The sequence below is a fragment of the Eriocheir sinensis genome, chromosome 2 (assembly GCF_024679095.1).
Source record: "Eriocheir sinensis breed Jianghai 21 chromosome 2, ASM2467909v1, whole genome shotgun sequence".
NCBI lineage: Eukaryota > Metazoa > Arthropoda > Malacostraca > Decapoda > Varunidae > Eriocheir > Eriocheir sinensis.
The window spans coordinates 28,014,139-28,037,887 of record NC_066510.1 but is presented as its reverse complement, the minus strand read 5'-3'; the positions used below and the strand labels follow the sequence as shown (position 1 = coordinate 28,037,887).

The 23,749-nt window shown below is 50.4% G+C and overlaps 2 protein-coding genes across 3 annotated transcripts in view; one reads left to right on the top strand and one right to left on the bottom strand.

Moving 5' to 3' along the window:
- Window positions 1-23,749, top strand: part of LOC127002111 (D-ribitol-5-phosphate cytidylyltransferase-like) — a 64,378-nt gene that overhangs the window by 10,432 nt on the left and 30,197 nt on the right. Inside the window, exon 1 of one of the 2 annotated variants that reach the window (XM_050867691.1) lies at window positions 12,104-12,496. The exons of the other annotated variant lie outside the window; for it this stretch is intronic. Within the exon in view, the coding sequence (XP_050723648.1) occupies window positions 12,464-12,496 (33 nt within the window). The 5' untranslated portion in view covers window positions 12,104-12,463. Of the gene's footprint in view, window positions 1-12,103; window positions 12,497-23,749 lie in introns of those variants that run through there. 2 annotated transcript variants of the gene reach the window in all.
- Window positions 10,798-11,958, bottom strand: LOC127002142 (protein extra-macrochaetae-like). Its single transcript, XM_050867761.1, has 2 exons — window positions 11,363-11,958; window positions 10,798-11,151 (listed from the first exon to the last, which is right to left on the bottom strand). Exon 1 carries the CDS (start codon window positions 11,871-11,873, stop codon window positions 11,589-11,591), a length of 285 nt encoding a protein of 94 aa, XP_050723718.1. The 5' UTR covers window positions 11,874-11,958; the 3' UTR covers window positions 10,798-11,151; window positions 11,363-11,588.

Genomic DNA, 23,749 nt, shown 5'->3' with positions numbered 1-23,749 from the left:
TCCCCACGTGCACTCCAGGTATCTCCACCCTTACCTGGATCCCTCACACACACACACACACACCTTTCCTAACACACTTTTCCTTCAGCGTCACCGGAAGTCTGTGATTACCTTCGGCTTACCTCCATGCCTCCACTCCTCCCCCTCCTTCCCTCCACTCCCCCGGTAGACAAATACATCTACCCCCTCCCTCCCTCCTCCTCCTCCTAAAATCACAGGTGGGAGGAAGTACCGTGTAAAATCCCGAACGAGCTCACGTACACACACACACACACACACACACACACACACACACGCACACAGCTGGACGAACTAGAAGGGCACACATTTACTCAGCAACGCCCAAAAGAGAGAGAGAGAGAGAGAGAGAGAGAGAGAGAGAGAGAGAGAGAGAGAGAGAGAGAGAGAGAGAGAGAATGTGTATTGTGCCTTCACTTTCTTTCTCTGGTTTCCGCTTCCAGTTTGGTTTGAAATAATGAACCACAAGGGAGAGGCAGGTTACCATTCCCCCCCCACCCCCCATCTTCCCCACCACTATTCTCACCTTCCCCCCTCATCCCTTCACCCAACTCATTCACCCATCCACCTTTCACCCCCACTCAGCACCCCGGCAGTCATGGGTTAGAGTGGCTCCATTAAGAGTGATTTTGCGCCTGATTTATGTGTTTTTCTCTTCCTTCTGTTACGTTGTTCCGTCTCATGGGATTGTATTGTTTGCTGATGAGACGTGAGTAGAGAGACGTGAAGGATCTGGTCGTAGGTGTTTAGAAGGTGTGGTGGATATGAATGATGCTTTGGTTGTAGTACTGAAGAGGACCGTAGTAATAGTAGTAGTAGTAGTAGTAGTAGTAGTAGTAGTAGTAGTAGCAGAAGTAGGTGTGGTAACATTTGTTTTTCACTTGAAGGATCTGGGGGAAGGTGTTTTGAAGGTGGGGATATGAATTGCTTTGGTTGTAGTGGTGAAGTAGACCGTAGAAGCAGAAGTAGGTGTGGTAACAGTTGTTTTTCACGTGAAGGATCTGGTGGAAGGTGTTTGGAAGGTATAAAAAAAATAGTAATAGTTGTTTTCATGTGAAGGATTTGGTGGAAGATGTTTGTAAGTTGTGGATTTATAAATAATGCTTTAGTAGTAGTGGTAAATAAGACAGTAATAGTAGTAGTAGTAGTAGTAGTTGTAGTAATAGTTGTTTTTTATAGCAAAGGAACCAGTTAAAGGGCAAAAAGAAAGCAAAAACAAACCAAAAAGGCGGTTAATCACTACATCACTACTCCTATAAAAGAAAATGGAATAGAGTGGCCAGAGAAGAGGTGTTGTTGTAGTCACATTGGTAGGAATAGTAGTAGTCGTAGTAATAGTGATAGTTATTATTGTTGGCGTTGTTACTTTTGTTGTTTTAAATGTAAACAGGACACACAGGAAAACAAAGGTCAGGTCATGTAAACAGGAAACCAAACCAAACCAAAAAAAAAACTCACATCCTTTATTTTTTTTCCCTCATCAACTTTCATACATCATTTCGGAGTCATTTTTCTTGCCACCATTAATTTTCCGAGACCTTGACCTGCTTGCCACCACCACCTCCACCACCACCATCTGCATAAACAAGAATAAGAAGGCAGCAACAACAACAAAAAACAACAAGAACAAAAACGTAAACACCGCAAATAACCTCTAATCCTGCCCACCTTGAGTGCTTGGCGTCACCTGTGGTTTCGGTGATGACTCGCGTCTCTCACCTGCGCACACCTGCTGTTTCCTCTCGCCGCACTCACACCTGGGCTGCTCGATTAGAGGAGCCACGTCACCCCCCCGATGATGGCTTGAATGTATGAGAGACACGGAGCGGAGCGCGGTTAACGTGTGAAAGCGTGGGAGCAGGTGACGTGCGGGATTTATGGATTAATTAAGACCACTCAGGTGTGCCGCGCCGAATGAATACACTCAGGTAATGGGAGTTGATATTAGGGCCCCCGATGCTTAGATATGCTTTGTTGACTTGTGGGAAATGAGAATATCGAGGAAGCTGGAGTCAATAAGAGGGAAACTAGCTTAATTTATAGAGGAATGAAAAACCAGTCAAGCCCCGCGGTAATTGTATGCAGTATAGTAATATATAAACTTGTGGGGATAAAGAGAGTAATGAGGAGCCTGGAGTCAATAATAAGAGGGAAACCAACTTAATTTATGGAGGAATTAAAAGCGAGCCAAGTCCCGCGGTAATTGTATACGGTAAATTAATGGATAAACTTGTGAAGAAAAAAAAAGAGAGGAGCCTGGAGTCAATGATAAGATGGAAACTGACTTGATTTAAAAGCTTGTCAAGTGCAGCGGTAATCATATACGGTTAAGGAGTGGATGATGATGATGATGATGAGTGGCTCGCTAAGACTGACGTATACTTTTCTAATCCTGTAAAAAAATTAGAGCACGAAAGATAATGAGGGAAATTAAAGGAGATAATGACTTAATTTAGGAGCATATGACGTGATAGAGATGTTCAGAATCAGTGAGAGAGAGAGAGAGAGAGAGAGAGAGAGAGAGAGAGAGAGAGAGAGAGAGAGAGAGAGAGAGAGAGAGAGAGAGAGAACGAACGTGTGCTTGTATAAAATATTAAAGTTAACACAAAAACTAAACCCTGGGAATATTTAACGCGGTGAATATGTCAAAAGCACAGCAAGGGAGGGAACGGGAAAGGAAATAAAATAACCATGTCAAAAGCACACCCAGAGAGAGAGAGAGAGAGAGAGAGAGAGAGAGAGAGAGAGAGAGAGAGAAATTTAATGAACGCAACACCGTGAAATTTCAAATGTAGTTCACACCGTAAATCATAATGAACAAGATGAGGACAGGCATGACAGTTTTATATATTTTCTCTTTTTATTTTTTCGCTCCTGTCGCCGCCGCTGCCGCCTCTCTCTCTCCGCCCCCGCCCCCGCCGCCGCCCATCGATCCCCGCCGCCGCCGCTGAGGGCCAGATGTGCCAAACAGTGCCAGATGGAGGCGAGGGAGACGGAGAGTGTGTGCCATATGCCCTGCACGCCGCCACCTCCAGGGTGGATTATCATTAGTACGGACAGTAATCAACCTTCTGCTCCAGCCCTCGCCTCCCTCCCCTCCCTCCGGTCCTCCTCCTTCCTCTCTCTCTTACTGTCCACCACCTTCCCTATACCTACCTCCCCCTTCCCTCTTTCTCTCTTTACCTCCCCATTCCTTCCTCCCTTCTCTCTTTACTTTCCCTTCTCCCTTTGCCGAGTATTTGACGAGGCTCCTTCTTTAATATTCTACCTCATGTGTGTGTTTTTTTTTTCTTTTTACTTTCCTCTTTCCGGCATTCTAATTTCGAGACGTCACTTTTTTTTTTGGGGGGGGGGTGTTAGTAGGTCCAGTTTTCTTCATCATCATTATCACTGTCATGGTCATCGCTGTCATCATTACCATCATCGTCGTCGTTCTTGTTGTCGTCGTCGTTATCAACTTCATTGCTTTTTTTTTAGGTCAGTTCTTGTTCATCAATGTTATACAAACACAGCCATTAGGTCTATACCATCCATACACTACAACAACATCACCTACTACTACTACTACTACTACTACTACTACTACTACTACTACCACCACTACCTCTAATACTACGGTCACTACCACCTCTATCGTATCCTCCATTGCCATCTGCCTCCCTACGTCCCCCTCAGCACATCGCTCTCGGCCTGACACGACACAACTATACACTTCCCGAACCTTGCCGTGGCGACCTTGGCAGCCCGGCTTAGTCACGGCCTCGCCCAGCTCGGTGTGACCCCATTACGAAGGCTCCTCGGTCCGGACATGACTCTTAGGTTGCTGTAGGACATGACTAGGGGGGGCAGTTACCTAGGTGGGTCCCGGCAAGGTCCTTTTCATTATACCTTGAGTAAGTAGGGTCCCGGTACTGCCCCGGTCCAGTAATGAGGCGTTCCCACAGAGGCACGAAGGATGGAGGCTCAGGCCCGACCGACCGGAGGGCAAATAGATATTGTCCTCCACAAAGGTGTTTGCCCTGGGCGCCGAGCGAGGCCCCGCCAGGTAGTGGGCAGCGGCGGGGAGGGGCGAGGCGCAGGGCAAGGCAGGACAGGAGGCATGCGAGGTGGGCTGGGAAGGTTGTGGAGCCGGAGGGAGGAAGGGAAGGAAGGAACTGAAGATGTAGGAATGCACCGGCGAGGGAGCAGACAATGGGAGGGAATGGATGAATGAATAATGATAATGATGATGAGAAGGAGGAAGAGCAGGAGGAACTCGATGGGAAAAAAGAAGTGCAAACGAAAATTAGGGAGGTTTTAGGAGGAGAGCAAAAAGGCCAAGTGTAAATGGAATGGATGAATGAAGAATGATGATGATGATGATGATGATGAGAAGGAAGACATGCAAACAAATACTGAGAAAGGATATGTGAGAAGAGAGAAAAAAAGCAAAGAGTAAAATCAAAGAGCTTAAGTAAAATCAATCCAGGAATAGTGAGAAAAAAAGCAAAACTAAAACAAACATGAAAATAATGCATTAAGAGAGAGAGAGAGAGAGAGAGAGAGACGTGAAGGAGGGGGGGGAGAGGAAATGCTGCAGCCCGAGTCTCACCTCATCGCCTCGGGTCTCGTTATTAATGGCTGGATTGATGTTTCGTTCCTCCCAGGCCTTTTTTTGTGGTCCCAGCCTCGCCATTTGGGTGTTAATTAAGGGCAGGGGACGGAGGGCCTCGGGGCAGCATCAAGAAAGGCTATTTATTAACTTTTTTACACTCGATCCCTTTTTAAGTAACATGTCAAAAGGTTAATTATTTTTTGTCTTCCTTGTATTTTTTTTTCGGCTTTTGTCGTTGTTGTTATGATTTTCTTCTTCCCTGTTGACAATTTCCGGTGGTTGGGTTTTATTCTTTTCACCTTGTTTTTTTTTTTTTTCGGCCTGGGTTCTTTTTTCGCCTACCTTCAATATAATATAACTTTTTTTTCTTCTCCTTTGGGTAATTTGCATATTTATATCGCACTTTTGTTATGATTTTTCTTCCTGTTGACAATTGACGTTTTTTTTTTTTTTTTTTTTTCTCCCTACCCTCAATGTAGTGTAAATTTTTTCTTCATCTCTTTTGGGTAATTTGCATATTTATATCGCACTTTTGTTATGATTTTCTCTCCTGTTGACAATTTCCGGTGGTAGGACTTAATTCTTTTCACCTAGCTTTAATTGCTTTTCTTTTCTCCCTACCTTCAATGTAGTGTAATTTTTTTCTTCATCTCCTTTGGTTAATTTGCATATTTATGTCGCACTTCGCCGCCTCCGTTGGTGGTAGACATAGGCAGTTTTCGTTTTTCTTCGCTCCACTTAACTCGGCTTTGGAGGTTCATTGTCATCGTTCTCGTCTTTGTGAGCGCCTCTTCTTTGTGCTACATCATACTCTTGGTTCTTGTCCACCCCTTGTTTTCGTCGATTGTTTTCCAGCGAATCAAGATTATCTGATACGTAATAATCCTCCCTCACCTAATCTCGGATCTGAAAATTAGGCCTTTATCACCCTCACCATCGTCCTCGCCATCGCCGGGCTGGCCGTCTTCGTCATTGTCTTCGTCATCCTCCTCAAGGCGCTCTCCATTATCAAGCCGCGTAGGTCGTGAGCAGAACACACAGGGCGGCAGCTGACCACACTGAGGGACGCCGGCAGAGAAAATATCAGCGGGACGGTTGAGTTACATCCTGCAAGTGCAACCGACTGACGAGGATTCATGCCAAGGTTACATAAACAAAGGCCGGTTGCTTGATGGCTATTTAGACTGTGATAACTATGCCACGAGCCCGGCGCCAACTATTATCACATCATCCTCCACAAAAAAAAGAAGCCTCAGACAAAATGCAGATAGACGTACTCTGAGGAGCGCCATCCTTCACAAATGAATGGCGTAACAGTTGGAAGAAGCGCACTAAGAATACGCCCCATTAACACTTATCGTTGAGGGACACACAAGGGGCTTCGAAGGGGGTTTTCGGCGCCTCTTAGAAGTGACAGAATTGTTGTCTCTCATAAGCCCGCCGCCGCTGCTTGCCATTCGTCAGGCCGCAACAGAGGCGCCAGCTGCCCCCGAAGAGTGTATAGTGACCACACCCACTGAGTCTCGCCCTTAGAGGAACAATGGGAAGGCATTCATTGAGTCTGAGAGAGAGAGAGAGAGAGAGAGAGAGAGAGAGAGAGAGAGAGAGAGAGAGAGAGAGAGAGAGAGAGAGAGATTAGAAAGCGTACTCCACACACACACTATCTATATTAAACCGATTATGTTTTGATATTAGAAATTCTCAACTTGAAAGGCGTCAGTGAAACCGTCAAGGAGGCGAAGACGCGAAGTAACAAATAAGTGGTTGTGAAGGAGACGATAGAAAGGAGAGACGGACGCGACGAGAGAAAAGGAGGAGGAGGAGGAGGAGGGGAAGGTGCGAAAAAAAAGAGGGAACAATAATCCCACCCTGATAAGATCGTCGCCCGAATACCTCCACTAGCGGCGACGATAAAGTTCTCTTATCTTAATCGCGATCTTCCGTCCATCTTGATCGCCGTCTCTCTCTCTCTCGCCCTCCGTATACGATTTCTTCCCCCAGACCTGTCGGGGCGAGGGACGGAAGGAAGGTGAGGTGTGCTAATGGCGAGGTGAGAGGCAGCTTACCTGAGTGTGGGCCGCTGTCGCTTAGCTCTCCAGGTGAACTTACGGGAACGGGAACCACGAGGAGGAAGGGAAAAGGTGTGTCGAGGTGTTGGGAAAGGTGGGAGGTGGTGGTGGAGGTCGTGGTGGTCGTGGAGGTGAAGAAACGGTTTGATTTGAGTTAGGTTGTCGTTAGTTACGGTAGAGTCGTTCTCCATTGTCGCTCATTGTCGTGTTTGCGTTTGTTACAGAATTATTACGCGTTGCTTATTCGTCTTTTGTATTCATTCCGTTATATAGAGCTAAGAATCGGCTATTTATTTTCTTATCGGGTTTCATATTCTCTCTCTCTCTCTCTCTCTCTCTCTCTCTCTCTCTCTCTCTCTCTCTCTCTCTCTCTCGCGTTCAATAGGATGTAATACAGACTCGTAAAATTCCTAGTTAAGTCAAACATAAGCGTTAACCTCGACAGTAACGCATCCTCAAGTACCTAAGACGAAGAAGTAAAAAAAAAAGAGAGGAAAATGACGAGAAGTTAAGGACGAAAAAAAAAGAGAGGAAAAAGACGAGAAGTTAAGGGCAAAAAAAAAAAGATAGGAAAAAGACGAGAAGTTAAGGACGAAAAAAAAGAGGAAAAAGACGAGAAGTTAAGGACGAAAAAAAAAAAAGAGAGGAAAAAGACGAGAAGTTAAGGACGAAAAAAAAAAAGAGGAAAAAGACGAGAAGTTGAGGACGAAAAAAAAAAAAAAGAGATACGTCCATGGAAGGAAAGGGGAGAATGATACCGGAGTTCCATCAATCGTCTAAATGGAATAAAGGAGTAATCTCTCACCACCATCACTACACCATCACCGGTCCTTCCCAGCGCGACGGTCAAATATTTTCGGCACATGAGACTCAGCCGTCCGTGTCTCCTTCCCTTTTCAGCATGAGAGATCCGTCGACGTCCATTAATTCACTAATTGCTGTGGATAAATAACGTTCGTACCCCCTCCCCTTCCCCTTTTCTGCTTCCTTCCCTCCCTTTGTTCCCTGTGCCACCCCCCCCCACCCCTTCATTCTTGTCTACCCCCTCCCCCCCCTCAACATACCTGGAAAACTGTGCACACCTGAGTTGAGGATAATTACCTTTTAGTTCCCAGAGAAATCGTCCGTGTTTGTTCCCGTTTTGACTGGTATGGCATAACTCGAATGTTTTCCTTTTTTTTTTTGTGTGTGCCGTTTTTGTGTGGTAAAGGGGAGGGCAAGGGAGGAAGGAGGATGAGGGTTTAAGGGGAAGAGTGAAGGGAGGGAGAGTTGCGCCTACATGCCCCTCTCTCCCCCCTCCCTTCTTTTGGCATGCGGTGTTTAGGGCGCCCGTGTGGGTAGCGGGTAATCCCTCTGTTGGCTCACAGGTCTTTTGTGGAGTAGTTGTTGTGTTTATTATGTATTGCTCTCTCTCTCTCTCTCTCTCTCTCTCTCTCTCTCTCTCTCTCTCTCTCTCTCTCTCTCTCTCTCTCTCTCTCCCCCTTCTGACTAATGTAAAATCACTTCGGTTTAAGGACAGACCACCTAGTCTGGACCATGGGGTCTGTGTGGTCTGATTTTCTATGTAAATCTATGTAAATTTATATCTCTCTCTGAAACACACACACTCTCACACACACACACACACACACACACACACACACACACAGGACACCCTGTATCGACGGTGGTGATGAAATACGACAACAAACATAAGAGCGGGATCCTCAGCCAGTCAGCCGCCCCTTCTATCTTCTCCGCCCCTCCTCCTCCTCCCCATCCCCTTCTTCACCACATCTTGTTCCTTTGCCCTCCTCTCCCTGCCTCCCGCCCGCCCCCCCAGCGGTCCGGCCACCACCTGAAGACCGTCATTCTGTGCCCTGCGAGGCATAGGCCGCCCAGGTGCGTTCCGTCACTGGGCCGCCAACAGACCCACCTTTGAAGAAGAACGTGAGCTGCTGAGGGGAGGAGGGAGGGAAGGAGGGCTGCCCGGTAGGGCTTCTTGGGGGCCCTCCACGGAGTACAGCAAAGAGGAAGGACGCCTAGAGGGCGTCTTTGACTGCCCTGCAGGATGGCAGCGCCCTGTTGGCCTTTATGTCTGGCCAGCCGCCTTCCTTCAAGCAGGGCCCATGTTCCCAGGCTGCACAAAACCGCCACAATACCGAGCGAGGGAGACGGGCCGCCCCCAGCTGCCGGCGACCCCGCTCCCGGGCCACCTGGTCGAGCCTCCCGGCACCTGGTGGGTCTTGAGGCGCCTCTAGCTATTTGTGGGGGGGTCGGGGAGACGAACCGGGACCCCCTAAGGCGGCCCGCATTCCTCGGGGGGCGCCAAGAGGGTCCCATGCATGTGAGGGGACCAGTGCTGCCCCTCTGTACGCACACCCACGGGCGGGACCTGACCCTCACTCTGGGGTGGGGTTTCTTTTTTTTTCCACGTGGTCAAGAAGCCTGTAAACAGCACGGCGGCCGCGGAGGACATGCGGCCACCGGGCGGCTGTGACACCTGGAGGAGGTGCGGGTCAGGCCGTAAATTACGCGGTGCTGCTCCAAGGTGCTGCCGGAAACCACAGGGACCAACGCCGTCCATCAAGGGCACCTAGCCATCCCGGCACGGCCGCGCTGGCCAGGCGAGGAAGGTAACATCGGCCGGCCCCTCACCGGCCATTACGCCCGGCGAGGGGCCGTCGGGGATGCATTGATATGCGTCAGTCTTCCCAGCCTCGTAGTCATTATCATTACCGCGGCGCCACTCGATGCCCCGACGAGAGCGGCGCAGCCCGGGCCTGGAGCTCCCCCTGTCCCCACGTCTCACGCCCCGCCCCCCCTCCCTTGACAGGCTTCATGTGATAATACTTGCCTTGTATTGTCCACGGGCGCCGATCTGTGCGGGAGGCGATTTCTCAGGCGGATTGATCTCGTAACAGGACGTTACTGCCCAACAGTTGGGCTCCGACCCTAAAGTGGTGGGAAGGCGGCCAAGGGATGGGGGCGGGTGGAGCCTCGTGATGTATAGGCGGAGAGCGTATAGGGTTTAAGAGGGAGGGCCGTCCACTTCCACCCACTTCATCTCTTTTATAATCACTACCTCATGTCTGGGATGGTGGTGATGATGATAGAGGAGGAGGAGCGAGGGAGTGGGAGAGGAAGTTTAGTCTCGGGCTATAGAAAACCAGTTACGTTTACCTTTGTTGTGAAATTCTCTAATATTTACGAAACCAGCCGTCAGAGTCCGCGGCCCCGAGGATAAAGTAGGTGAGGATTGACGTACGTTGAGAGGCAATCCTCCTGCCAACACCTTGGACTTAATGAGGACAATTTGCCCCAGCCACGACAGGTGTATAGAGATAAGTGCAATCAGCGGAGGTAGCGTGGTGTGAGGTATAAGTGATGATGCTTAATTAGGGGACGTCAAGAATGAGGTGTATCGGATAGAGTGTAAAGACGTTTCAACCTAATGAGGCATCCGCTGATAAAGATATGATAAGGCCTTGTATCATCTCTAATTCAACATGCATTGATGTCTTGATGCAAGACAGGAGACATGCTTACCTGTTACCAACCTCAAGTGTGTGTGTGTGTGTGTGTAAGAGAGAGAGAGAGAGAGAGAGAGAGAGAGAGAGAGAGAGAGAGAGAGAGAGAGAGAGAGAGAGAGAGGCCTCCTGCCCGTCTTACGCTCCCATCTGAGGGGCGTCACGTCCCTCCACCACACACGCCTCCCCACAGCCTGCATATTTAATATATTTGGAGACCGAATAAGCGTGGCGGCGCCCCGCCTGGATCAGGCCTTGCATTATTCATTCATAACTTTCCCTGAGGGGCGTTTGCTCATTATGCTAATTAACACCTGGGCGGCGAGAAGTCAGGTGTCAGGTGACCTTCCTCGGGGATCCAGCCCTGCGGCGGCTCGTCGTGGGACGCCAGGACACCTGCAGGAGTGCCCGGGGCTGCTTGGCGTGGCTGGAGAGGCGGCAGGTGTGCAGCAGCGCGGTCAGTCATGTGCTGCGGTGTGGGGCGACTCCTGATGACTCAGTCGCGTTTCATGTGGTTTCTAAGTTACTCATTTCTATATAAGGTCACTTCAGTCTTTACTCAACTGGCGTTGTTACAGAGTAGCTCGGAGAAGAGAAAATTCATATATTGTAGAAGTTTGTTTATTATTGAATAATGTATACTATGTTATAAAAATATAGTCTCGAGGTCACGAGACTGGCGAAGGGCGGTGCAAAGGTGGCGGAGAAGTGCAGGGAACGCTGCTCCCCGCCCCTCCCCCGCGATGCCCACACGCACGCCTGGGCTTGGCCTTGACTCCCTGGGGCCCCGAGGCTCGGTGTCCGTGCTGCCGGTGCCGCACCATGAGGCTTCACATGACCACCTCTGGCAGAAGGCGGCGCGCGTCGGCCGTGGAGTTGGGGCGCGACACAGGAACAGCAGCAGCCGTGACCGATCATCCTCGGGACAGTCCACAGCGGTGAAGCTTCATGCTCACGCCGCCTGCAGAAAACAGAAAAGAATATTAATCTCTAATTCAGACATCCAAGTGGCAGCTTTACTGGGTTTACTGGTAAATTTGCTGTGAAGCTCATATGGCAGGTCTACTTTGTTTATTGATAAATTTGCTGTCAAACTATCCCCCACCACACAAGTACCCTGAATGTCACACACTGAGGAAAGAGTCGAATGGATGGTTGAAGATCAAACTTACCTATGAAACTGGTGGGAGTCGTGGCGGTGGGCCAGTGGTGAGAGGCGAGCGGGGTCAGGTCACCGCGTGAGGGACGACGGGCAAGAGGAAACGCCTCGTGTCAGCGTCTTCGTCACATCTCTCCGTCAGCAGCTCCTCACTACCCTGGCGCCCTAGCTGACTCTGGACGCGTCGTCGTCGCCTTCCGAGCCTTGGCGACCACAGGCGACGACCTCCACGTCCCTTTTCAGGAACTCTCGACGCACTCCATCTCTTCCTCCGAGGACGAGTCTTCCTCAGAGGAGCTGAGGGCGTCCTCGAGATCGTAGATGTAGTCGATGACGGACTGAATCAGCTCCAGCTTGGTGACGGGGCGGTCCTTGGGGCAGAAGGGCACTAGGTGCTGCAGGCGCTCCATGTACATGAGCACCTCGGCGCCCTCAGTCTTGGGCGGCGCCTTGTGCACTTTGCCGTCCACCACGCCCATGACGGCCTGCACGGGGGACACACAGCGCTGAGCCCGCATCTTCATTCACTCGACTTGAGTATCACAACAAGGTAGACAACTTGGTCTGTTCTCTCACAGCGAGTAGGGGAAATTGTGCCGAACCGCCGGATCCTCGCGTATTTATGGGGCGGGTTGACGAGGCTCCTCCCACCGGCCGCCCGGCAGCCAGTCGGAAGCGGCCCAGCCGGGTGTCGTCCGGTTGCCACGACAAGTTTACGCCACATTAATTACACGTCTTCCCGTGGTTGTTGTTTCTGCTAGTAAATCATGTAAAGCCTGTCCCAAGGTGCCCGGAGCATACACACGGCGTACATAGTAATCATGGAGGCCCCTTGCGGGAGCGAGGGCGTGAGGGCTCGCGGCGCGGCATCGGCGTGAACCTGGGAATGCAGCTGGCGGGCGGCGGACGGGAGGGTGACGTCGGTGGCCGCGTCAATACCGGTGGCCGGGCTGTCGCACATCTGGCCTCGTGTGTCCCATCTTGGCCAGGTTCCCACGGGCTCGGATACGTATACAGTGCTGACCTGACCTGACCTTGTCATCCGGTGCCGACCCGTGACAGCCACGCCCACAGACCCCAGCCGGCAGCGAGAACACGACCACAGCCCTCCACGATGGAGTCGCGTCGCCGCCCCGAGGATGCTGCGGTGAGTGGAAGACGAACGGTAAACACGAATTATCCTGTGAACTCATTTTCCCTTCGCAGATGTGGCGAACATGTTGCAATATCCTTTGAGATGGAGGAATGAAGAGGGTGAGACTTGTAACGAACACATCACACGAGGGGCAGCTGGCTTCCTCCACCCTCCTCACCCTCCCTTCCCTCCCCAGCGCTCCCTTCCCTCCCACCCTCCCTCACTCTCCCGACCTTCTCCGTCCACCGTTGGTTACCCCCATCAACCTCCCGCCCAACACCTGCCTCCCCCCTCCACATCCCTCTACTCAGCTGGTAACACCTAGTACATACCTCTCTCTCTCTCTCTCTCTCTCTCTCTCTCTCTCTCTCTCTCTCTCTCTCTCTCTCTCTCTCTCTCATTATCACTTCCCAAGGCACATTACCTCCCTTCTCCGCCCCTCGCTGCTCCCTCGTCACTCCCATCAGTAAGAGAAGAGGAGGAACGGAAACTCACTATTAACGCAAATTTGGCAAGTGTCTCCCACTCTCCCACTCCCACCACCCTCCTCCTTCCCTCTCCTCCTGTCCTCCTCCTCCTCCTCTTCTCTCCTTCCCTTCTCAAATTGTAAGTCTTCCCCACGCTGATAACACGCTCGTCTTGGCGGCATTGGTTTCTCTCTGATAACAGTTTTCGCCGCGACTGCTGCGCTGACAAACCTTCCTAACCGGAGTTTCTAACCACTGGGATTACGCTGTCGCCTCTCTTGTTTTCGCTCCCAATTAAGGGCCGCGGGATGGAGGCGCCGCGTTTATGGGTCCTCCTCATCTCTCTCCTGCAGCTTGTTTTGCTTTAGTTGTTGCGCCGTTGTCGACGTTTGGTTTCGCCGCTTTATTTGGTGGTATTATTATTGTTATTATTGTTATTATCGATGTCGTTATTGCCGGTGGGGGATGTGTTTCTCATGGGTGTGATTGCGTGTGTGTGTGTGTGTGTGTGTGTGTGTGTGTGTGTGTGTAATTTCCGCAAACAAGCCAACACACACACACACACACACACACACACACACCAGCCCCTGACAGGTGTGCGGTGGTCAGGCTGGAATGCCATTCATAGCCCGGCTTCGCTAGCACACCTGCGCGCTGGATGGCCAGGTAATTACGCCCTTCCAGCTCTTCCCTCGGTGTCCAAATGTTGAGGCGGAACACGGGCGGTCGGCGGGAAGCTATTACGAGAAGGAGCGTCGTGGTGGGTCGAGGAAAGCCCTGGGATGGAAGGGTGAGGCGTAGCGAGGTAGGAGAAGGACGGGGTAAGGGCAGGGCAAGGGCAGGGAGGCAGCAGTGCATAGGTATGAATATGGTTGCCCAATACAGGAGCGTGGACAGCGTTTTCAATATTGGCGGTTTCGGTGGAAGAGGAGGAGGAGGAGGATATGGTATCGTTATTGTTGCAGGGATTTCAGTGCATATGTGTGTGTGTGTGTGTGTGTACAAGACGTGAAGAAGGGAAGCACAGTATCTCACGGCCTCAAAACGTTACTCCGCATGCCAGTCGCTACCATGAAAACGTCGCCCGTCGCCCCTCCACCACCTCCGTACCCATCCCCCCTCACCCCTTCACCCTCCACTTTTCAACGTCACCCCCCTGAGGTTCCCCCGGCGGTGCTGCCTTTGCTGACTGTCCTTCAGGCGTCCCCCGCTCATTGCGTCAGCTGGGATTACATTTTTATCCCTTGTTTTTATACACCACGAGGGGACGAGTGTAAGGAGACAAGGACGAGGAGGATGAGTGGATGAGTCAAAATTGTTGTCCCATGCGGCAATTATCTGGTGGGAGTTGGAGTTCTCGACATGGGAGCCCCCAGGACGCCTTCAATAACAACCCAGGCAAACATATGCACGGAAGAGGAGGGGGGTGCCTCGGGAGGGCGGGGAGAAGGGGCCCGGAGGAGGAGGGTTCGTGGTAAAGTCGGGGCAAACGCGCTTGGGCCCACGGATCTTTTTGCGGTCGCCTCACTCTTTTTATGTTACGTTCCGAGAAGGACAAAAGTAGCCAAGAGGCTGCACCAGTACTCAGAAACACCGCCGCGGGAGGAGCCTAGTTTGTAACATTGCTTGGAGGCCGCGTCTTGTGTGTGGCCAGGCAGCAGACACTTGGAGGGCCGCGGCGGCAGCTGGGTGAGGGTGGTGCTTTGTCGGGGGGGTGGGGAGTGAGGGAAAGGGAGTAGGGAGACGCCGGGTGGGTGCACAAGGCAGCTGGGTGGAGGAAGCCGTTACGTGGGGGCGACCACTGCTGGGTGAAGCCTGTTGCTGGTGGGGGAGTGAATAAGGGAGAGATGTGTGGGGTGGGGACGGGAAACACTAGGGCGGAGAAGACGTTAGGTGGTGGGAAATATGGATGCCAGGGAGGGGCTGGTGGAGAGAAGACACTGGGAAAGAGAGGGCTTGTTAAGTTCGTGAGAAGGGAGGATAGTGGAGGGGTAGTGGTGGGGAGGCAGAGGGGCGACATGTGTGAGTGGTGGTGATTTTGGGGGAAGGATACACACTGTTATTAGGAAGGGAGAGGAAGCGGGGGTAGAAGCAAAGTATGATTGAAGAGGAAGAAATATTATGATTGGAGAAGGAACTTAGAGTGAACACATGAAAATAAACGAGAGAACAAACACTACATGGGGAGAAAGAAATTGAAAAGATAAGGAAACAAACTGAGATGGTGGCAGAGTGAGAGAAGAATACAGTATAGAAGCGATTGAAAGGACTGAATGGGAAAAAAATATTATAAACGAAGGAGGAATTTAGAGTGAAAACATCAAACAAATAAAAAAAGAACCACTAACTGAAGAGAGAGAAATTGAGGAGGTAAGGAGAATCAGATAGAGAGAGAGAAAAACTGAAATATGGAAGCGATTGAAACGGAAGTGGCTGGGCTAGTGGAAAAAGTTTTGGGTGGAAGTGTAGAAAATGGCGAGGACAAGCGGCGATGTTGGAGAAGAGGAAAAAGATGATAAAGGAGGAGAACTGATGTTTTGTTGGGTGGTGCGGGAGGTGAAGAAGGTGAGAACGAAAAACAGAAACAATGGGATGCGAGAGAAGAGATGAAAATGGTAGTGGTTGGAGAAAAACAAAACAAAACATTGTGGTAGGAAAAGATAAGGAAGGAGGACATTGGAGGAGAAAGAGGCGATTGAAGGGATGAGAAACAGCTTAGTGGGGGTAGAGATGAAAGTGGTTAGAAGAGAAACAGCAACGAGGAGGAGGAAGTGTGTGTGTGTGGGGTAGAAAGAATATTGTGGTAGGTTAAGTTGTAGGAAAAGATAAGAAAGGAGGACATTGGAGGAGAAAGAGGCGATTGAAGGGATGAGAAACAGCTTAGTGGGGGTAGAGATGAAAGTGGTTAGGAGAAGAGAAACACCGAGGAGGAGGAGGAAGTGGGGGCAAACAAACATTGATGGTGGTGGAAGAGGAAGAAGAGGAGAGGCGAGGGTGGGGAAGAAAAGCAGTGTGGTGAGTGGAGAGAAACAATGTGGAAGTGGTTGTGGTGGAGGAAGAGCAACAAGGATGAAGAAGGAGAAGATGATAGGAGAGGGAAGGCATAGTACGAATATTGAAAGTGGATAAGAATTGAAAAAAAAAAAAACGCAACAGTGAAGATGGAGATTAAAAAAAAAAAAGTATGAAAGAGAAGGCCATTGGGGAAAGGAGGAAAGGGAATTGCTCTAGGGGAGATAAAAAGAAACATTGATAGAAGAGAGAGAGAAAAGATAAATAGAATGACGGACGTTTGCAGACAAGTAAACAGCGCTGGAAGAGAGAAAAAAAAACAGTATAATTGAGGAGAGTTAAACAGAATGAAGGAAAATGAGAATGGGGGGGGAAGAGACACATGAAGAAGGAGAAACACCAGAAACACTATAAGGTTGGGGTGGGAGAAACTTCAAGCAGGAAAAAAAAGTAATTAGAAGAGAAACGTAATGAAAACAACGCTGCCAGATGGCCGTGGTCAGCCTCTTGTATTTGCCGACTTCCAACCTTCAAACCGTCTCCTCCACCCCTTTAACTGGTTTTATATAGAGTTATCGTTAAAATGGTTAATTATTGATGTTTCTTGGCAATAGTTATGGGTCAGAAACCGGTAAAAACGATGCTCTTGAGTACGATAATTTGACACCGTTGATGGGTCAGAAACCGGTAAAAACGATGCTCTTGAGTACGATAATCTGACACCGTTGACTGGAGAACGTGGACGCATAAAAGAAAGTGTGCAAAAAACGAGAGGAATCATTAAGGTCGCGGAAAGAAGGAGTTCATAGACAAAGTAATAATAAAAGAAACATACTTACGAACATGAGGGTAAATAAAACAGACAGATAAAAAAAAAGAGAGGGGTATGTATGGTTAGGGAGGAGACTAAATTTAGGTTGGTATTATGAGATACTTTCGCTTCTCACATCAGTTATTTCTGAAGGTCAAAGAGGGGATCAATCGGAGTCTCATGAGTGTTTTTTTAGGTTCATGATATAGAAGGAGGGTCAAACTACCACCAGGGTCATAAAACTATCCCTGGAAATGCCCAAAACTTATACGAAAGCCTTGTCAAATATGTTAACTTGGACGACGAAATATTTTAAAATACGACCCAGAATTAAAACAGGACAGTAGAAGTGGGAAGGAGGAGGAAAGGAGGGGTAGGGGAAGAGGAGGAGGAGGAGGAGGAGGGGGGTGCAAGGAAAGAAACTCAAAGACAAAATACAAATAAAAGAAACATGATAACAAACACGAATATAACAAACAAAAAAACGCAGCTGGGAAAAAAAATGGGGAAAGGGTATGTATGGTTGAAGGGGGTGGGGAGAGACTTCAAGCAGGGCAATAGAAGAGAGGGGAGGATGGGTGTGGGGATGAGGGTGGGGAGGGGGGTGCGTGGTGCCAGTGGGGATAATGGCGGCGCCTCAACAATGGTGCCCAGACAGCCGAGGCGTGGGAAGTGTCCCCCGCCAGTGACGAGCGGCGGCAGGATTCCCACAGTGGGCTAGGCGAGGGCTGGGGGCTGAGGGGAAGGGCTGTGGTAAGGGAGGGGTGAGGGGAGGGGTGATTTGAGGAGGGTGAGGGGAGAGGAACGGCGAGGGTGAACGGGTATTGGTTTTGGGGTCACGCTATGGGAATTGCACGTGTTTTTTTTATTTTTGTTGTTTTTTTTTGTATTTTTTTGTAGGTGTGTGTGTTTGTTTGTTTGTGTTTGTTTGTTTGTTTTTGCTGTGTTTGTTTGTTTGTTTTTGCTGTGTGTTTGTGTTTTTTGTTGATATTTTCTCCTCAATCATGGTCGTCCTCCACGCCATTATCATTATTATTATTATTATTATTATTATTATTATTATTATTATTATTATTATTATTATTACTACACCTGAAATTCATCACACACACACACACACACACACACACACACACACACGCACACACAAGCCATAGGAAGAAAGGAAGAAAAAGAAAGAAGTAGCGACGCAGTTCCTTTCCACTCCACTCCCCCCCCCCCCCCCACACACACACACACATCCCCCCACCCCACCCTAAGAAAAGAAAAAGAACACTGGAAGCCAATTAATTAAGTCCGGAGCACAAACAGGAAAATTAAGGAGGAAGAAGAGACCGGGGAGACAGTCTTAACACGCAGCAGGCAGGCAGGCGGGCGGTAAAGGAGGAAGAGGAGGAGGAGGAGGAGGAGGGGCGGTGGTAGAGGTGGAAGTGGAGGTGGAGATAAACGCAGCAGTGAAAGAGGAAGGGAAGGAGGAACACGTGGCGAAGGGACGGCACGACGAGGCAGGTTTTCCGATAATTACCCACAAGACATTGCGCTTCCTTGAACGAATTAGCAGAGTCACCTGGAGGAGGAGGAGGAGGAAGAGAAAGAGGAAGAGGAGGAGGAGGAGGAGGAGGTGGAAGTGGAGAGAAACCTGATAACGGACCCATGTGAAGGAGTTATATAGGGAAGGAAAAGACCGCAAACTTGAGAGAGAGAGAGAGAGAGAGAGAGAGAGATGAAGACGTGGATGGATGAAAAAAGTTTAATGACTCCACGCCTTCGACATTTGGGGATGAGAAAGGAGGAAAGATCTCGACAAGTCATTTCTTTTCAAGTTATTTATTGCTTTCCATTCTTTTAATGACCACCTGCAGGAGAAGAGGTCACGGAGGGGCGCCTGGCGGGTCACGGGGCGCAGAGAGAGAGAAAGAGAGAGAGGGGGGGGGGGGAGTAAGTGGAGAGACAAGTGCCAAGTCGTCTCAACGGGATAAGAGAAACAAAATATGCGTGTGTGTGTGTGTTTGTGTGTGTGTGTGTGTGTGTGTGTGTGTGTGTGTGTGTGTGTGTCGAAAGCCTTTGAAATAAGAATGTTTTGGTTATTTATGTATTTATTCATTTATTTATCTACTTATTTACATTTTTATTCAATCATCTATTTTTATGTCTTAGTTTTGTTACTTCTCTTACGCCAGTCGTTTCGTTACGCATTTTATTATATTCAGGCTTTTTTTTTTCTTTTTTTTTCCCATCTACTTTCACTGTATTTGTTATCTTGTTATCATTATTGTTGTATCTTCTATCTTCTGTTTATTTATATTATAGACATCCGCACATTTGTTTACGTTTACTTTCCCACGGGGCGCGGATGACCTGCTTGCCCACGTGGGTGTGACCTGCGCGGCGGAACCATGGGCGGCGCGTCCCCTCACGTCCCCCATATTGTTTACTATTGATCAGGGGCTTAAAGCGGCCGGCCGAGGCGAACATCATCCCTAATTTCCCATTCCCGTCCTCGGCATGCTGGACATTCTCACGGGAGCCGCCCTGCCCAGCGGTATCGATCCCTCACTCAACGGTTCCTGCCCCTCGTTGCTCCCCTCCCCGTGCCCTCAGTCCCACTCTCCTTCCCTCCCCTGTGTCCCCTCGTCCCCCGTGTCCCCTCGTATACCAACCCACCCCATCACCACCACCACCACCAGCATCGGGATCCTTGTGTGTGTGTGTGTGTGTGTGTGTGTGTGTGTGTGTGCATGACGGAGGAGTGTTGTTCTGTTCGTGTGTCTTCCCGTTTGGTGTTTTCTTGGTGGAGGCGAAGTGTTTGCTTTCCTCCGGACTCAGTAACGCTCGAGGGAAGGTGGAAACGTACTGTGGCAACGTTTTCACACCTGCGAGGAGGTTTACTTGATACCTGTCCGACGTCTCAGGTGTCCTAGGAGAGCCAGGGTTTATTTTGGTGCCTCGGCGTTAGGCGTACGTCTGTTTGTTTTGTTTGTTACCTTGTATGCTTGTTTGGATTCGATTGCTGTTTTCCCCTCTCATGGTCACATTCCTGTCGTCCCTTAACAACAGTGTAGCCGCCACCTGCCTCGCCTCACCCGGGCCCTCAGGAAGGCACGAACCCACCGACCTCGACAAATATTACCACATACAACAATTGAGCTTCGATTCCACAGGTAGCGTCCAGGTAACACTGTCAACATTGTCCGCTGCATATTTAGGCCGCGTCTCCGCCAGGTAGCCGCGGCAGGTAGCACGAGGTGTGAGCGAGGGTCTCCGGTTCCCCCTCTCACCCTCCGGCCGGTGCACATTCCAGGCTCGACCGCTGTTTTGTTGACCCGGGCAGCGAGGGCGGCCCGTCCAGCCCGGCCCAGGTATACCTGTCAGCGGGGCGTCCCTGGGAAACACAAACACTGGAGTGAGGTGTACCGGGCCTCGGGTTTGGTTTAGGGCCGATAAGACGACGTTCGTTAAGGAGACGCCTGACTTGACTAACTGCCTCCCTCCCACCCCCCTCCACACCCCATCTCCTTTTCCTCCTCCTCCTTCTTCCTCCTTTTTTTTCTCCTCTTCCTCTTTCATCTGTACCCTCATTACTCTTACCCGGACTCGTTCTGAATATTTCCTTTACTTTTTTTTGTATGCGTCAGTGATGGCTGCGAAGAAACCACCTGGTCTTCCTGTGGTCCATTTAAACCACAATCGGAACCAGCCGTGTATGTGTGTACCGGCAGGACTGGAGGTTACAGTCGAACATACCATAAAGATTGGTAAGAATATAGCGTCTTTGTCCCGAGGGTGTGCAGTGAGGCGGAACCGATACCCGCGAGAGGTTTTAAAAGCCTCCAGGAAGCAAAACGTGTACGTAAAAACAGGCGGATTGATGAACGCAATTCTGCCTCTGGAACAACACCTCGTCAGCGCCAAGGCCTCGCTCCACCTCTGCTCTGCAGCAGGGCGGTGGCGAGACGCTTTCTTGCCTCAATAGTTTGGATTTATAGTGAGAATTTGGCTGTCAGCGAGCATGCAGTTGTGCCAGCGTGAAAATAACTTCCGTCAGTCAGCTGTGAGGAACGGGAAGGACCGCCTCGCCTCGGAACACCGTCGCCGCGCGTTGCCGGGCGTCCTTCCTTCCTCCAGGTGCTGCCCTCCCGGCCAGCCAGCGGGGCGGCGTGGGAGCGGCGTCCCTGTCGGCGCAGGTGGGAGGCGCCCACGCCGGATATCGACGTCTCCCACGCCGTCCGGGCAAGGCACACGCGCCACGCCCGTTCCCACGCACACCGGCACACCGGCGAGCACCACTCAAACTGACACACACACACACACACACACACACACACACACACCATCAACATCTACAACAGACACTCAACATGCGCCCCACATATGGCTGCTCCGCCGACATGTGTGTTATGTTTTCAGGCGCCGATGAGATAATTCAAGCAGATGGTCGGCCGCGCGGCGAGGGCGGCGGCGGCTCGTGGGGTTATTTAGCGATGCATTATATCCTTCCGTGATCAAACAGATGTAGAACCGGGGCGTTACTGTTCGCGGAGAGAGAGAGAGAGAGAGAGAGAGAGAGAGAGAGAGAGAGAGAGAGAGAGAGAGGATAACACATCACATACTGAACTATAAATAAACAATAACCGAAAGGATGGACTAATATGGAGATGAAAATAATAGGAGAGAGAGAGAGAGAGAGAGAGAGAGAGAGAGAGAGAGAGAGAGAGAGAGAGAGAGAGAGAGAGAGAGAGTACAATATGACCTGGGGTGTCGATCTTCAGAGTAATAAATACCTGCCGAAAGTGGGGTCGGCTGAGGGGGGGGGCGGCGAGGGGGCAGCAAGCTATACACAACAAACAGACCTCCCAAGCATGCACGCCCACACCCACCCACCCCACCCACACCCGCCCACCCACACCTTTTGCTCACTGCGTCTCGGCGTCTCACATATTCCACTTCCTGGCCTCCCACGCACCGCCACCGACAACCTCCTTCATACCTGACTCATGCCACTCCGCCTCCTGCCTCCCCCCACCCCCAGGCCCTTCAAGGAGGCACCCCGCGGCACTACCATATACCTTTGACGTGCTCCTAATCCTCCCCTTCGGATCCTCGTCGGCGCGGAGTAATCCCTTCAAAGAGTAAATCAGCCCTAGGTGGTTGGTCTTAATCCCTCCTTCGGGTGCACTCATCTCCGCCCCCCTGCAAGGTTTCCCGCCCACCTGTCCATCATCTTTGCCCTGTTTCTCGCTTTGTTGTCTTTACTTGATGTTATCCCCCTCCTCCCCCTCCCCCCCTATTTCTTCTCTTCTTCCTCATTCCCGTCTTTATTCCTCCCCGTGACTCACTCTCTCTTTCTCTCTCTGTCTCAATGTTGTCTTTCTATCGCTTCCACTCTCTCTTTCCTCCTGCCTCCCTTTCTCTCTCTGTCTCAATGTTCTCTTTCCCTCCTTTCCACCCTCTCCCTCCTCCTGCCTCCCTTTCTCACATTGTCTCTCTCCCTTTCTCTCTCTGTCTCCATACTGTCTTTCCTTCTTTATCCACCTACTCTCTTTCTCCTGTCTGTGCCATGTTTTCCCTGTTTTATGTCGCCCATTTTTGCCTCCGTGCTATCTCGCAATTCCATCTGCCACCCACTTTCTATTTCCCTTTCCTTTACATCTCCCTTGCTGCCTCTACCCTCCCCTCCTCCTCCTCCTCCTCCCCATTCACCCTGCTTCTGTCTCCCTCTCGTTTCTGCTTATTTTTTTCTCTCCTTTGTTTCTTCCTCCCTGTTGTTATTATTTTGCTTTTGTCTAATTCCATCTGTTGTTATTCATTCTTCCGTCTCAGCCTACTTCTTTTTCCCTCTTTTCCTCCTCCTCTGTCTTCCTCTCCCTGCTCCTGCTTTCCTCTCTTCTGTTTTTTTTTCACTCTTTTTCTTCTTCCTTGTTGCCATTCCCTTGCTTCTGTTTTCCTCTCTCTTGCTGTTTATTCCTTATGTTTTATCGTACTGCCTTCTCATTTCTTCTCCTGTCTTTTCTCCCTCTCTTATCTACTTATTCTTCCTTTCCTTTGTTGCCATTTTCAAGCTCCTCTCTTACCCCCCTTCTCCTCCCTCCTATGTCTTTCCCTCCCGGCTGCATTTCTCCCTCCACCCCTCGGTATTTCCCTCCCTCCTCCGCTCCCTTACCTCCCCCCGTCTCGTTCAGTGCTACATGTTTGCGCTTGGGCGACACCAGATTAGATTAGAGTGACTGGGCTCCGTAATGTAAAGCTTGATTGGGTGCGTGGATCGGCCGTGTCTGTCTGTGTGGCGCCGTCTGGGGATAAGACAAGAGGAGGAGAAGAAGAATGAGGAGGAGGAAGAAGGATTTAAAGGACGTGGCGACTGAGAAAATAAGGACTTGATAGTGGAGCTGAAGTAGGAGGAGGAGGAGGAGGAGGAGGAGGAAGACAAAGAGGAGGAGGAAGAGGAGGTAATAGTGGAAGTAGAATAGGATGAGGAGAAGGATTGTTGGTTTTGGGAGAAGAGGAGGAGGAGGAGGAAGAGGAGGTGATTGTGGAAGTAAAATAGGATGAGAAGGATTGTTGCCTTTGGGAGAAGAGGAAGACGGAGGAAGAAGAAGGAGGAGGAGGAAGAAGAGGAGGAGGAGGAAGAGGAGGTGATAGTGGAAGTAAAATAGGATGAGGAGAAGGACTGTTTTGGGAGAAGAGGAGAAAGAAGGAGGAGGAGGAGGAGGAGGAAGACAAAGAGGAGGATAATGCCAGCGCCCCCCTCCCCTCCCTCTGGCGTTCCTCCTCCCCCCCCTTCCCCCTGAGTTCCTTCCCCCTCCCCCCGCCCCCCCTGCGTGGCGCCGTGAGGAAGGCGACTCCGGAGCCAGCCAGGTGTTGCCGGCCGCCTTGGAGTGTCCCCTTACCTCACCGCCCCCCCTCCCCCCCTTTCCTCCTCCCCCTCCTCCCCCCCTCTCTTCCTTTACCCACGCGGCCCGCTGAACACCCCGGAGG

Bases quoted from the DNA above. Each gene is read 5' to 3' on its own strand.
- LOC127002142 (XM_050867761.1), bottom strand. From the start codon at position 11,873: ATGAAGATGCGGGCTCAGCGCTGTGTGTCCCCCGTGCAGGCCGTCATG.